The sequence below is a fragment of the Nicotiana tomentosiformis genome, chromosome 2 (assembly GCF_000390325.3).
Source record: "Nicotiana tomentosiformis chromosome 2, ASM39032v3, whole genome shotgun sequence".
NCBI classification, from domain to species: domain Eukaryota; kingdom Viridiplantae; phylum Streptophyta; class Magnoliopsida; order Solanales; family Solanaceae; genus Nicotiana; species Nicotiana tomentosiformis.
Window position 1 is genome coordinate 32,610,188 of NC_090813.1, and position 17,090 is coordinate 32,627,277.

Genomic DNA, 17,090 nt, shown 5'->3' on the forward strand with positions numbered 1-17,090 from the left:
TTGTTGGTTTTGGTTTTCAGGTTATTCGAAATCGATTTGGAAGATTGAATTTCATGATTTAAGCTTTAAGTTGGAAGAGTTGACCAAGTTTGACTTTTGTGAATTTGAATTAACTTGTACTTTTCAATGTATTTTTCATGTGTTAGAGAAACTGAGCTGTGATTCATGTTAGAAATCATGCTTAGGCAAATGCTGGTATTATTGGGACCCACTGAGGTCATTTCTGCTGTCGAATTATATGTTTAAATTATAATTTTGTACTCAGTCATATACATTCATTGCATATCAAATCTTAGTCTCTATTGTTAATTATTGATATATTACATCATCATTTTGGGCTAGTTTCATGACATAGTGAGCCCGAGAAACTGGAGAGATTGATGACTGAGTGAGACTGAGGGCCTGATTGTGAGGTTAGTTATACCATAGCACGTGAGTTGTCCGTGCAGATCCAGATATTGATACTATAGCACGTGAGTTATCCGTGAAGCACGTGAGTTATCCGTGCGGATCCAGATATTGATACTATATCACATGAGTTGTCTGTACAGCACGTGAGTTGTCTGTGTGGATTATAGCGCTTGGGCTGAAGGAGCCCCTCGGGAGTCTGGACACCCACAATGAGCGCAAGTACCTATTGACTGCGAGTGCGAGTGCCGAGTGATTGGGAGGGATGAATGGGTTGATACTCTGAGAGTATGCAGATGATTGTTCACTATGTTGTACTGCATTCGACATGCACACTTGACATATAGGCATAAAGATGTACTTTTCCTCATGCCATTTGATAATGAAATATTTACCTGTTGAAAAATTTTGGAAAGAAAATCACGATTTTACAAACTTACTCATATTTTGGTATTTTCGGTAAAAGATTTAGATTTTCACTGTTATGCTTGAAAAGCATGCCTATTTTTTCGGAACTGTGAACGAACTGAACATTATATTTCTGAGTTATTTCCTGTACCACTTTTATTATACTGTTACGAGCTATTATTGGCTATTGGTGTTGGACTTTGACCTTTGTCCCAGCTCGTCACTACTTTCAACCTAAGGTTAGGTTTGTTACTTATTAAGTACATGGGGTCGATTGTACTCATACTATATTTTTATACCTTGCGTGCAGATGTTGGATGCTGATGTTGATGTGCATGACAAGAGCTGGATCTGAAGATGTACCTGCGTTCCGATCATAGCTGCCTCTCGACCTTGGTAGCTTTATAATTTTAATCTATTCATGTATATTTCAGACAAATGATATACTTTATTTCATACTAGTCTTGTAAATTCTAAATCTTAGAAGCTCATGATTTGTACTACCAGTCCTTGGGAAGTTGTATAAAATTCTGTTATCTCATCTTTGCTTCACATTAGTGTTATTATATTATGTATTTTGTTAATTGACTTACCTAGCGGGTTGGGTTATGTGTCATCACGATGGTTTGGATTTTGGGTCGTGACAAGTAAGTTGAAAGTTAAATTGAAAATTACTCCAATTATACCCATCACTACAAGAGAATGCTAACTCTGCAAAAGATGTAACGGGGAGGGCTATCTTAGCAAGCAGAAATGAGCATGTTGACAAGCTAAATGAGAGGTTGATAGCTATGGTTCCAGGTGAAAGAAAAACATTTATTAGTTTTAACTCTACAGAAAATGACACCAATAATTATTATCAGGAAGAATATCTAAATACTTTAACACACAATGGTCCCCCCCCGCATAGGCATTTTATCATATTATACATCATGATTTATAAACATATTTTGTTTCTCCACTATTTCTCTTTGTTTTAACTTATACATACAAACCTGAAAGCTGCAATAAAAAATGACTTTCCTTTTAACTTTTAATTTCTTATGTAGGTTAGTTTTGAAGGAGAACGCACCCATCATGCTACTCAGGAATATAAACCCCTCAAATGGCTTATGTAATGGAACAAGAATGATATGTAGAGGCTTTGACAATAACGTTTTACATGCAGAACTTATGATAGGCCATTGTGCAACAAAGCATGTGTTTATTCAACGCATTCAGCTTTCACCCCCAGAAAATGAAGGATATCCTTTCAAGTTCATTCGGAAGCAATTTCCAGTTCGCTTTTTTGTAATGACAATAAATAAAGCACAAGGTCAAACTATTCCCAATGTTCGCTTGTATTTGCCCCAACATATTTTTTCGCATGGACAACTGTACGTTGCACTTCCAAGAGGGATATCAATGTCCACAACAAAAGTTCTCATCATGATAGAGCAACCAACACATCGAAGTGGAACATATACCAAGAACATCGTCTACAAAGAAGTGTTAGGTACGATACAAGCATATAACATGTTTTCAACGAATAATATAAGTAATTAGATTATTTTCAATAATGCATAACTAACTAAATTAAATGATTTTACGTTTCAGGTTCAGACGACATCTAATCAATGAAGTCCGATAATCAACTCATAAAATAGAAAAATCATTCTTCAATTGAGCTTGATTTTTTTCTTTACATTTTATGCTACTCATTATATACACGTTTTAATATTATCACTATCCTTTAAAAAATCTATACTTAAACACGTGGGACACACGTGTCCAAAAACTACTGACTAGAAAGGTAAAAAAAGACCGGATATATTTGATCATTATCAACAAATCCAAAATCTGTATTTTGGTTATTGTTCCTCATATATATAGCTTTCTCTTCTCCTACGTCACCAAAAGAACAAAGCGTGAATGCAGGCAGCAATCCTGTTGCTAAGAGATTGTGAATTTCCAAACGAAGTGCTTCGAAAACTAAGCAGGTTGTTCAATTGGGTTACAAACTAAAGTATTATAAAAAATAATCCAGAGTTATGGACATTTTCTCTATAATATATAAATAAATAGGAACAAAAATATTCTTATGCAATTTTGTGAATTTTAGGTCAGAATAAAGGATGAGTAGAGTAATTTGAAGGTTAAATTGAAAATTACTCCAATTATGGTGAATTTGTGATAGTTTACAGCTTTCATTTTCTATTTATAATTTACTTTGTGTCTGCTGGTAGTGCCATGTCTTTGTAATTGTTCGATTTTAGCTTCCACTGGAACTATATACTATCCAGAGAAATTGCTGTTTTTGCGTTCATAGTTAATTGAAGTCGTGTAAAGATCTAACCACTCCTCATTCTCTTCATGTCTGTGTTAGGATGAAAGTTAAATTAATCATCACATTTGTAATATGACCAATATTTTGATTAATGGAGTCTATCTCACATAAGTATAAGTATATTTGTAAAGTGCAGGCTTTGTTGGCAATAAACTTTGGCACCCAAAAATATTGCATTCTGTGGTGGACATCATTTGCGAAAGTTGTATCTCTTCTTTTATACCTAAGAGGCCAATACTTTTTTGCCTATAAAAGGGAAGACCATTAGTTCTTTTTAGACACACCAACAAGACTTACATCATTTGCACAAGTTGTATCTCTTCTTTTACACCTAAGAGACCGAGACTTTTTTGCTTATTAAAAGGGAGGCTATTAGTTCATTTTAGACACACCAACAAGACTTGAGTTTTCATTTCTTGTTTCTTCTTTTCCTGCTTTATTAAGAGTGTTTTGTATGAGAGTTAGTGTTGGGAAGCACTTGTGTGAACCCTTTTTTTGGAGTGATCTTGTGAGGTTATTCTCTTAGGGTATTTGGAATTAATTAGAGTATTTACTCTAATTTTATACTCTCTTTTGTACTCTTATTGGTATAGTAAAATTGCTCCTCTCCGCTTGTAGACATAGGTCACTTTGACCGAACCACATTAAATTTGTGTCTTCTTTATATGCTTTAATTGCCGTTGTTATCAACTCCCATTGTATTTGTTATTGTCATTATACCGTTGTTTGACTAAATTTTGCACTACCGGGTTTTCGATCCTAACAAATTGGTATCAGAGCCGGATCTAACCGGGCTTGTTTCAGTAGCCAATATGATTTTAACAAAGACTTATGTTGAGAAATTTGATCGAAGTGCAAACTTCAGAATGTGACAATTAAAGATGGAAGCTATCCTAATTCAGAATTGCTTAGATTTGGCATTGTAAGAAAAGGAGAAGAAGCCGGATAAAATGACGGATGAGGAGTTTGCCGTCATAGATAAAAAGGCAAAAGACAGGTATCATTTTAAATCTCTCAAATGAGGTTTTACGTGAAATTTCTGTAGAAACCACATCCAAATGCATGTGGAAAAAATTGAAAACCTTATATATGAAGAGAACGGTGGAAAATAGACTTTACCTGAAGCAGAAGCTTTATACAATTCGTATGGGTGAATGTACCTCTATTCTCTCTCATCCTTACACCTTTGATTTCATTCTTATGGATTTGAGCAATATAGATGATGAGATTAAAGATGAGGATCAAGCCGTATTACTGCTTTGTTCTCTACCTCCATCTTTTAAGCATATAAGAGACTCTATGCTTTATGCAAAGGATAATATCTCTTATAAGGATATTAAATCTATCTTAAAATCAAAAGAACAGATAGATAGTGATATTACTGGGGAAACTAGTAAAACTCAAGAAAGTTGGATTGTTTGTTAGGAACAAATCCGACTATATATCCAGATACAATAATTTAGAGTGTCATTATTGTCATACGAAAGGTCACATTATCTCTGAATGCTATTAACTGAAAAATAAAGAAAAGTATAAAGAAAGAAAAAATGAGCACAAAAATACTGATACCACCGAAGCTAGTGTAGCAACTCATGAGATTGAGGGAACTATATTTTTAGCAACTGAAACTAGTTTCAGATTAGACTATGAGTGGATTTTAGATTCCGGTTGTTCATATCATATGTGTCCTAACAGGGACTTATTTTCTACATATGATTCAGTTGCAGGTGGAGTTATCTAACTGAGTAATAATATTACTTGTAACGTTATTGGCAAAGGTACAATTCGGATCAGAATGCACGATGGCGTGGTGAGAACTCTCACCGATGTTAGATATGTTCCTGAGTTGAAGAAAAATATCATCTCTTTGGGCACTTTAGAATCCCTTGGGTGCAAATTCACTGGTGAAGGTGGAGTTCTAAAAATTTTTCAAGGTGCTCTTGTGATCATGAAAGCACACCGATCTGGTTCGTTGTATACTTTATTGGGCTCCACTGTTATAGGCCCTACTGTAGCTTCGATATTAGATAACCTGTCTGATTTTGATGGCATTAAATTTTGACATATGCCCACTGAGGCTTTTGCGGAGAGAGTGGAGCAAATTTACTATATCATCCAAAATTAGGCCAAGCTGGAGATTTGTAATATTGCCAATATTTTGGCTAATGGAGTCCATCTCACATAAGCATAAGCATATTTGCAAAGTGTAGATTTTGTTGGCAATATTTTTTGGGACCCAAAAATATTGCATTGTGTGGTGGACATCATTTGCACAAGTTGTATCTCTTCTTTTACACCTAAGAGGCCAAGACTTTTTTGCCTATAAAATGGAAGACCATTAGTTCATTTTAGATACACCAACAAGACTTGAGCCTTTATTTCTTGTTTCTTGCTTTCCTACTTTATTAAAAGTGTTTTGTATGAGAGTTAGTGTTGGGAAGCACTTGTGTGAATCATTTCTTTGGAGTGATCTTGTGAGGTTATTCTCTTAGGGTATTTGGGATTAATTAGAGTATTTACTCTAATTTTGTACTCTCTTTTATACTCTTATTGGTATGGTGAAATTACTCCTCTCCGCTTGTGGGCGTAGGTCACTTTGACCGAACCATGTTAAATTTGTGTCTTCTTTATATGCTTTAATTGCCGTTGTTATCAACTTCCATTGTATTTGTTATTGTCATTATACCGTTGTTTGGCTAAATTCCGCACTATCCGAATTTTCTATCCTAACAACATTCAATATTAAGTTGTCTGTATCATCTAGATGCTTTTAAAGGGCCCATTCAATTGCCTGGTATTTTTGACATATATATTGCTCTGTTAGGATAAAAAAGTTAAATTTCCGATTTGAGTAACCTGAAAAGAAAGCTAAACAATCACTGTGTTATTGAAGTACTAGCTAGTAGTTCTACAATGCATTTTTAAGAAAGCTAAATAATCACAGAGAAAGGGGTTTCATGCTTTGAGCATACTTTGATTACTTTATTTCATGCCTCCATCACTAAAAGAAGAAAAAGAAAAAGAAAACCCCTGAAAACAAAAGAAATGTATCTAAAAATTGAGAGGAAAAAGGGAAGGAAAACACATTAGAACATTCAATATGGAAGAAACATAGGGATGGGGACAGTAACATACAATCTTATGTTATTATTAGTGGTAGTGAAGCTAGGAAATTCAATAACCAGTAATCATATACCCTATACGTAATATAATTTTTCGGCGAAAGATGTTCAGTTGACCAGCCTTGGCTATACATAGCTTTGCCCCTGATTAGTGGCCTAGATTTTGGATCAACTTGGACTGTATGTGGGATGCATTATACGAGAACTATCCGAATTGGGGGTATTCCCATAGGAATTAATTGGAACAGTGTAAAGATCTGATAATTCATTCTGATCATTCTCTTCCTGTTCATTTTGATTAGACCAAGGGATCCCAGTTAACTTCCTCATACCTTCAATTTCTATGGCCACTTCTTTCATTGTAGGCCTATCTTCTCCGTGCACGCGAAGGCAGTTCTTCACTAGCTCAGCCATCTTTTGAAGTTGCTCAAGACTTCCTTCTCTCAAAATACGGCGATCAAGAATCTGAAACAAGGTATTCTTATTCATGCACATAACAAAATAATCGGCCAAATTCTTGTCCTCACCGTTTCTATCCTTAGAAACAGGTTTTAATCCCGTTAGAAGTTCTGCTAGAACTACTCCGAAGCTGTAAACATCACTTTTCTCTGTCAGTTGACTTGTGCGAAAATATTCAGGATCCAAGTACCCTGATGTCCCTAGAACTAATGTAGCCAAATGTGTTTGATCCAGAGGAATTAACCTTGAAGCTCCAAAATCTGCCACTTTAGATGTGTAAACATCATCTAACAGTATGTTGGCAGACTTGACGTCCCTATGAATTATAGGCATGGACGCAAATGAATGAAGGTAAGCGAGTGTAGTGGCTATTTCTGCTGCAATTCTCAATCGGTTTTGCCAAGATAACCAATCCGCTCCACGTTGATTGTGAATGTGCTCGTAAAGAGTTCCTTCAGAGACATACTCATAAACCAACAAAGGAACTTCAGCTTCCAAACAACACCCAAACAGTCTCACCACGTTTCGATGGTTGACTTGAGTAAGAATAAGCACCTCATTGATAAACTGATCAATTTGACTCTCGTCCACAAATCTAGATCTTTTAATAGCAACTATGCTATTATCACGTAGCACGCCTCTATATACAATCCCATTGCCACCGCGACCAAGAATTCTGTCATTGGCATAATTATTCGTAGCTTTCTTGAGCTCCTCAGCTGTAAAAATTTTTGTTGCTTTCAAACCACCCTCGTTAGTGGAGATTCTATGTTTCAATAATAGACCACCATTTTGTTGGAAGAATTTTTCTCTGACTCTAATCAATTTTCTTTTCTTGATGCTGAAATAGAGCCAAGTTATCACAACCACTATGGAGATAAAGCCAACTCCGGCACCTGTGTAATTATTGGAATTGAACTTTTAATGTCTACTTCAACTAGATCAAAAGAGCAGGATTGTACACATTCATTTGCTATTGAATGTATATGCTGACGAATTGGTGTTCTAAGTGGCTGTTTCAAACACATAAAAGAAAGTTCTGTATTATTCAAACATAGTCCGGATTTATGAAGAAAAAAAAAAGTATCTCTTGGTCCTAGATCATAATCACCATACCAAAATTTGGATTTTTAAGTTTTAAATAAAAAAACCAAAAGAATAAGGGAAATAGGTACTGCGCCTTTGCCACATGTGTGGTGTGTGCATGCTGTACTATCATACAAGAGAAACATCTAATTAAAATTCAAAACTTTAGTTAAATAAAGACGTTTGCAAAAATAGTTTGAAATGAAGTGACAAAATAAATATTCATATATTATGGAGACATAACAAGAACCACATATATACTTGTAAGTTATTTTCTTGTCAGGTGCACAAAACATCCCGCATTCGTGCAGGATCAGGGAAAGAGACACCCCAAAGGGTGTGACATAGACCCATGGAAAATAATATAGTATTCGTGGTTATGAAAGTATTCCATGATTTTTACCTATAGAGAATTTGATCCATGGGAATTCAGAGTAGGGAGCAATACAACCACGGCCATCCTTTTTGCCATCACCGGTATATCTATCAGGACAAGAACAAATATAACTCCCTGGGGTGTTTGTGCAGTTCTTTTCACATGAATTGGTGTTTGGATCAGCACATTCATCAATATCTGGCAAAACCAAACAAATATAAAACGGTCATGAGAAACTCACTTTATTTGGAGAAAAGGGTCATATTTATTTTGTATAATTCGAAATTGAGCAACCTTAGTGTCTATTAAAATTTGTAATCTTATATTATCCTAGTCGTTGGAGAAAAATCTTATTTTCACCAGCTCAAATTTGAGTGTTATTCAAATTATTGTCAAAAGTTGAAGGATAAATTTGGACCTTTTTCTCGAAAAAATTTGACATGCTAAATCCACTCATTTCATATTGGAGCTATGCTAGAGGGTCAAGAGAAACACGAGACATTTTTCTTACCGTTAACATAATATTAGACCAAAAGTTAATTAAAGGAAAAAATTGAGTAATTTTGAATAATACATGAATAAATTTGGATGTCTTTCCTATTTTAAGAGCTAAGTTACTTTTACAGAGTTTTGCATTTTATAAATTATATTCTTAAACAATGCTCTCCTAATCCACAATTGACGGTCTAATTAATTTGCTACCTTTGAATCACTTTCCTTACTATCTTGACTATTTAGAATTTTTTATATACTTTGGTATACAAAATTTACTAGCTCGACTAATTCACCTTCACACTATTCTTTAGAGATGATCAAAGGGAGAATGGTCTCTGTAGTATCTCCATTTTTAGGAAGATCTATGGTTAAGGTGGAGAGATACTATCCACTTCATTACATTACTTAGTACCCCCTGCGCCCCAATTTATATGGCGTTATCGAACTTGATGCGAAGTTTAAGAAAGAAACAAAAACTATTGAAATTTGTGGTCTAAACCAAACTATAGATATTTGTGTGACTGTAAATCATTTTATTAAAGGTAAAGTAGAAAGTTTAAAGTTAAATTATTTCTAAATAAGAAAGTATGATATTTTTTTTGGAACAGTTAAAAAAATAAATATATTGACAGGGACATAGGGAGTAGTAACTGTCTTGACTTCTAACTTCATCTTAGATTCAAGCCATCAACAACACTCAAAAATTATTACTCCAATAATCTTTATTACATAAAAGTTTCATTAAAAACACTATTCAATTTGCTATTAATTTTTAATGTATATAATTTTTTCAGGAGATATTTCTACTCACAAATTAAACATCGAAAAAACTCCTTTTTGTGTGTGTGTGTGTGAGAAAATCGTCCTACCTTGGCAGCCTGGACTAAGATAAGGATTGCCCTCATAACCTTTATTACAGCTGCAGCGGTAGCCACCAAGACCAGTGTCTGAATCAACACACTCGCTATTTTCACTGCAAGCATAATCCTTGCTTTTCCGAGCTTCAATGCACGTAAGATTGCCAATTGCCCAGTCAAGCACAATGGGAACACTAGCCATAGTCCTCTTATAAAAGGTCATATCACTTAAATCTTGTACGCCACGGAAATAAAATCGATCTGCTTCGCCTAGAAATGCATATCCACATTGATTAAAATACCAAACATCCGTGTGGTTTCGAGTGCTAGAAATGATTGGGACAAAGTATTTCAAGCCCTTGGGTATCTGTACTTGATAACAGCCTTTGCCCATACATTCTCCTTCAGTCACATCCCTTGACAAGTTACAGCTAGTAGAGCAGTTATACTCAAAGTTAGGCCCCGTGATAAGAGCGTTGTCGTCGCAACCGATGACGATAAACCTGTTCAGCGCAGAGAAACTATATGGATAAGTTGAGTTTCCCAAACGGATATAATCGAGATATTCATTGCGTACAGCTCCATTTGAGTTGTAGCATCTCCAAGCGATGGAATTTGAGATGCGCACTTCAGTGTCAGATATGTTGTACACCTCAAGGGTTCCTATGAGGGGTTTCTGAGAACCGTCACTAGAAATATTGCATTTGATCTCAAACCCTGCATTAATGGCGCAACCTGATCCTTTCCCAATACCAAATGGGTATGGAACTGTAACGTTCCCACACTGCTTACGGCATCCTCGTTTTGTTATATTGATACCTTTAGTAATTGTGGTGGTGGTGCTATTAGTGGTTGTTTGGGCCGTGGCTAATGTCAGTATTAGAACACAAGCGTAAAAACAAATAATTTGGTAAGGAAGCAAAATCATTTGTTTTTGATCCATGGTTTTTGAGTTTCAAAAATGATGCAAACTCTGGTTCGCGTAACAACTCACTACTATAATTTTCATATTAATAAATTGCAAAGATTTGGGGTCAATAATCATGCCTTATGAGTCCTGCCTTCTCAACTGCTGTAGAAGAGTCAAAAGGGACGACCTTGACTCCACTGTGGATAAGAAGATACGGAACCCAAATTAAAGGCGCACGACTATAGACAAGAGTCTTGCAAATTTGTCTTCCTCTCATGCACAAGTCTATTTCGCCTAAGTTTAATTTACAATTTTTGCGTAAAAAAGAAACTCAATCATCCTCCATATGACATAAGAAATTTAATAAAAGACTAGCTAGTACATATTAGTTACAATTCCTTGAGTGACTATCGGGCAGAGCTAGAATTTAAATTACCCGTTCCGCGGTTCAACCGAACCCAATAATTTTAGTTCAAATTAAATATTTATTTTAATAAATTTATTTAATATATATAAATTATTAATTTAATTTAAAGTACGATAACTTAAAATGTCTAGAATTTATATTCATAAACTTTAAATCCTAACTCAGCTATAAGTTCCTCGAGAGAAGACTGACCCGTGCTATTTTCACCTACATCTTCCCATCTGTTAGGGCCCATTATATGAAAATGCGGTCCCTAAAATGAGCGTCCCCATTTTTAAGGCTCAAAAGAAGTATTGTTAAGGTAGATGAATCCTATACACCCCATCACATCACTTAATAACACACTAATATTTAGAATTCTAACTTCATATTATCTCCAAGTATTTCGCTATTCAAATTAAATTTTGCAAAGTCCAGCGCCCTTCAAGTTGAAGTCTGCAAGTCCGCCAGTCTTCAAGTCGAAGTATTCAAGCCCTCCAAGTCTTCAAGTCTGTCGGTGGTCAATTTGAAGTCCTCAAGTTCGCCGGTCTTCAAGTTGAATTATATAAGCCCTCAAAATTTTCAAGTATGTCGCTCTTCAAGTTGAATTCTGCAAGTCCACCGCCCTTCAAGTTGAAGTCTGAAAGTCTGTCAATCTTTAAGTTGAAGTATTCAATCCCTACAAGTCTTCATGTTCGTCGGTCTTCAATTTGAAGTCCTCAAATTCGTCAGTCTTCAGGTTGAATTATTTAAGCCCTACAAGTCTTAAAGCTGAAGTCTTCAAGTCTACTAATTTTTCAAGTTGAAGTAAAAGTCCACCGCTCTTCAAGTTGAAGCATCAAAGTCTACCAAATTTTCAAGCCCGTCAAATCTTCAAATATTTTGGTCTTCAATTTGAAATCTGCAAAGTCTGCCAAGTCTTCAAGTTGAAGTTTTCTAATTTTTCAATTTTAAGGTGGACATGTTAGTCTCTTTGCACCTTAAGTTGGTCTCTTCACGGGTTTGTCCTTAAAAAGAACTATAATTTTTCAATCCTAAGGTGGACGCTGAAGTCCCTTTTGCACCTTAAGTTGACCTCTTCGTAGGTTTGTCCTTAAAAGGAACTTTAATATTCCAATCTTAAGGTGGACGTTTAAGTCCCTTTGCACCTTAAGTTGTCCTCTTCATGGATTTGATCCTTCTATATATTGTCATGGATTTGATACTTCTATATGCTGTCATGGATTTGTACTTCCATATGATGTTGAAGATTTGTCCTTCTATTTGGTGCCACGAATTTTTCCTTCTATGTGCGTCTAACCTTGAAAGATGTCTCCATTCCCTATAATGACAAAAAAAGAAGGCAGCAAAAAAAAAATACGAGTACAAGAAAGATGGTTACCTGCCAAGGCATGTCAGATTCGAAAATTGAGTTCAAAGTATTGCCTAGAACAATATGGCATGATTCTGGCCATGATTTTTGGTGAGATGAATCAGTCTGAGACTAGGTTCTATCAATTAAAATGGTTTCAATTCCGACATTCCAGCATCAAGATACAAAAGGTTTGATGAAGCCGCGATAATCTAAAACTGTTGGCGCATTAGAATATAGAGTCGACTTAAAACATTCATACAGAACGATCCTGAAAGTATTCAATTTTGAATTTTGGATATGTTATAGATCTTGAATTCTAGTTTCTGAGAGATTAAACGGTTTGTGATTCCAAAGTTCCTATATCAAGATATAAAATGTTTGGTGTAGACGCACAAATCTAAAACTGATGGCGCGTTAGAATATAGAGCCGACTTTAACAAATTATCTGGAGCAATCCTGAAAGTAGTTAATTCTTAATTTCGGATATCTTGGACTCTAGTTTCTGATAAATTAAACGGTTTGTGATTCCGAGATTCCTATATCAAGATATAAAACTTTTGGTGAAGTCGTACAAATCTAAAACTGATGGCACGTTAGAATATAGAGCCGACTTCAAAACATCATTTAGAATGATATTGAAAGTGTTTAATTCTGAATTTCGGATATGTTTTATATCTTGAACTCTAGTTTATGAGAAATTAAATGGTTTGGGATTCCGAGGTACCTACATCAAGATATAAAATCTTTGGTGAATAGCACAAATCTAAAACTATGGGTGATCCGCAAAGATTCTAATTCCGAATTTCGGATATGTTCTATACCAAAGGTCTATCTTCCGTAGAATCAAACGGGCTATGATTTGTACTTTTCTACGGGAAGATATTAATTTTATACCACAAGATGTGCTGACTGTAAGAGGGTGACGAAAATTGAAAAAAAGAAGTTACCTGTCAAATATGTACTCCAGAAATTGGCAAACACTGCGAATTGATATTCATAATGGGAGAGCATGCATCTATACATATAGATGCCGAAGATGGGTTGCAAAGACATATTAACAATGTGGGAGCCAGCAATGTAATTTGTCTCATACAGGGAATTAGTCATTGGCTACTTCAAGTTCAAGTGGGGTTTCAAACACTCCTTATTTGCTTGGTGATGTGCAGACGATGACATTCCTATATGAATAGGAGTCCTTAACTCACGTGTGCCACCATAAAGATTGAGTATTGGCTTTGATAATATATCTCTTTACAGTAGAGGCAATTGATCTTCAATTATTTTTATAAGTAAACTTTCTTGAAGCCAACATTAAAAGCTCATCAACTTACAATATATAAATCTTTCTAAAGAGGATGAAAATTTCTTGAACGTATTAAGACTGAAAACTTTATATTTGAGAAACAAATTGCGATTCGGGGTCAAGAGCTCAAGCTATTTTACATTGTACTTCAAGACTTGTTTTAAAGTTCAACACATCTACATCCAACAAGTCTTGAAGCAGGGAGCATTTGTGGACATGCAAAATTCATTGGATTTAAATTCAATAAATAATTTGGACTATATTTTAAATATATTAATCTAAATAAATATTATGGGCTAATATAAATGGATTAATTACTTAAGTTCAATAAATATTGACTAGGCTAACATGTTTAGTTGGGCCATAAATGATGAGCCCACTTCATTAGGCCTAATATGTCATCATCCTAGAGGACCAGTTTGGTGCCACGTGTCAAATGACGGGCACGCTACGTCAAACGGAAGAGCCAATAAAATCATACCACATGTCAAAATGACAAGGCATGCCAAGTCAAATTAAAATGCCAATGAAATCATGCCACATATGCAAATGACATGTTCTGGCCAATTAAATGTTGTGTTGTCATGCTTTGATCTGATTGGCCGAAAAGAGTTTGTTCTCATCACAACTCTTCCCTCCCACAACTATAAATAGGGGTCTTTATAACCCAGAAAAGGGATCAGAAGTTATAACAAGAAGACATAAGGGAACTCATAGATCAAAGGCCACAATTCTCTGCAAACTGCAAGTGTTCAAGCATTCAAGCACTTCAACACAAATTTCAAGTATTCCAGATCAAGAATGGAGTCAAATTAAATACAAGGCGTTCAAGATCAAGGCTACTTGTTCGTGATAAAATTCGTGGCAACAATCAAAGTGTTCACGACGGATAAATCGAATTCAAATTCAAGATCAAGCTCAAAGACCCTTGAATTTATATTGAAAAAGTAGAATTAGAGGAATCATAGAGATTGTAACACTCAAATTACTCGAAATAAAATACTCTGATTGTTGCAATATTTACCGATCATGATTTTATTTTCTCGACGCAAATTTATTGTCTACAACAACCAATTCTGATTGGTTAATTTGGATGACAACTTTTCTTATAAAAGGAAGTGTTTTGTTTCAGTTTCAAACACACCAAAATCGAGAGAAGCTAGAGAGAGTTAGAGAGAGTAATCCATAGATTGTACTCTGTGAGATAAATATTGAGTGAGAGTAATATTGTTGTGACGTATTTAAAATTAAGAGTGTTTATTCTTTCGAATTTATAATAGTATCTTGACACTACCAAGTTATAATATTATAGTAGTGGTATTATATTGTTCTGCTTGGTATTGTATTTTACCCTTAAAAGAAATAAGCTCTTTGTTACTCTCTTGTTTTATTGTGATTTACCGTGGATATTATTCCTGGGTGGGATATTATTTTTACCCAACAACGTGGTATCAGAGACATGGCGAATAATGGTTCGCCGTCTTTTCAGTATCCTTATTTCACAAAAGAAAATTATGAGAAATTGTGTCTACGTATGAAAGCCATTCTTGGCTCTCAGGATGTGTAGGAAATCATAGACAAATGGTATGCAGAACCCGATAATGAGGAAGCTCCACCTCAATATGAAAAGGATGTTTTGGCAAAGATAAGGTAGAAGGATCAACAAGCCCTCACGCTCACCCACCAATATTTGGATGATACCATGTTTGAGAAGGTGGCAGATGCTACCACCTCAAAAGAAGCTTGGGAGATTTTACAAAATTCTCTCCAAGGAGTTGACAAGGTGAGGAAGGTAAAACTTCAAACTCTAAGGATTATTGTTCAAATGAAGGCTGTTGTAAATCAATTGAGAAGATACAGGGAGGACATATAAGATGTCTGTGTGGTAGAAAAGATCCTTCGCACTTTAACACCTAAATTTAATTTTGTGGTATGTGTTATTGAAGAGTATAAAGATTTAGACTCTATAATGGTAGAGCAGCTGGAGGGTTCTTTACAGGCCCATGAAGAAAGAATCAAGAGGAGACAAGAAGTGCCATTGGAGTAACTTCTTAAAACTCAAGCATCCTTTAAGGATTATGGAGGTGAAAAGAGCTATCGAGGGAATGGACGAGGATGAGGCCGTGCCAGTCATGGAAAAGGAAGAAGTAATGGTAACAACTTCAACAATGAAGTTAAAATCCACCAAACATTGAGAGGTCGTGGTCGTGGACAAACAGGATGAAGAGGATGTGGCTACTACCAAGAAAATAATGGACAAAGGTATGACAAATCAAAAATTGAGTGTTATAATTATCATTAATTTTGCCATTACTCTTGGGAATGTTGTAGCAATGTTGAAGAGAAAGCTAATTTCACGACCCAAAATCTACTATAGGTCGTGATGGCGCCTAACGTCTTCGTCAGGCAAGCCAACAGTGATTTAATCATCTTAGTTACTCATTTTATTATTTTTGAAATCATAATTTCCATTAATTAAGAAGTATGAAGTTGAGATTACAGGGTGAAATGATAATAACTACGAGAACTCTCATATTAAACATCCAGTAGGAATCCCCAAAACCCGATGTCACAAGTGCATGAGCATCTATTAAAGAGTGTAATAATAATACAATCTCCGTCTGGAATACAAGTTAAACGAGAAATAGAAATAACTCTGATGGAGACTCTATATGCTACGGATCGTAACAAGGAAGGGAAACTCACTGTAAAGTCCCCGCAATAGTCGTGCCTCTCACCCAGAGGACCATCAGAAACATATATATATATGCCACGATACAAATCGATGGGCCATGACGAGTGCCCGAGTCCTACTTGTCGAGTACCCCTAAACATGCATCTAAGATATAAGCATGAATTAAGGGTAGGTCATGAATAACATCTATAAATAAACTTCTCAATCATGCGAATAACATACGTGATGAAAACATGTCCAAAAGACATATATACATATACATGCGGAATACGGTGGGGCGAGCCGATAAGGCTGCTATAGACAACTATATATCCAAAACTAGAAGCCGACAAGGCCACGTACTATCCAACTATACATGACTGTCTACAGACCTCTAATAGAGTGTACAACTATATGAATGAAGGGATTGGGCCCCGTCGTACCCATATCTACATAAAACAATAGCGTACCAAAATCAATAATAACTCCGGATCAAGTGGAGCACACCACCTCTCGCTGATCAAGGCTCCTAAAAAGGGGGAACGTCAGCCTGTCTACCTGCACCTGCGGGCATGAAACGCAGCATCCCCAGGCAAAAGGGATGTCAGTAAAAATAAAGTACCGAGTATGTAAGGCTTGAAAGTAACATGGTGTAAAGAACTCAACATATAAGTCAGAATATCTCTGTGAATCGTGAAACATTTATAGTGTCATGCATATGCGTGTAAATATCATACCATACATAGGTATATGAGTACATAACATCATCAAGCCTTTGAGGGCATCCCATCATATCATCTCGGCCTCTGTGGGCGAAATCATCAGCGTATACCAGCTGATCAGGTGGTGATGCGTATATAATGCCATAACCTTTCCCCATACCCCATATTCATATAATATAAGCGT

The 17,090-nt window shown here is 35.6% G+C and overlaps 1 protein-coding gene across 1 annotated transcript; it reads right to left on the minus strand.

Annotated features, from left to right (window-relative positions):
- Positions 1 to 6,215: 6,215 nt before the first annotated feature.
- On the minus strand, positions 6,216 to 10,617 carry LOC104093014 (wall-associated receptor kinase 2-like). The gene is made up of 3 exons (XM_033655327.2): positions 9,550 to 10,617; positions 8,213 to 8,383; positions 6,216 to 7,619 (listed from the first exon to the last, which is right to left on the minus strand). The coding sequence occupies exons 1-3, from the start codon at positions 10,478 to 10,480 to the stop codon at positions 6,433 to 6,435; spliced, it is 2,289 nt and encodes a 762-aa protein (XP_033511218.1). The 5' UTR covers positions 10,481 to 10,617; the 3' UTR covers positions 6,216 to 6,432.
- Between the last annotated feature and the right edge of the window lie 6,473 nt (positions 10,618 to 17,090).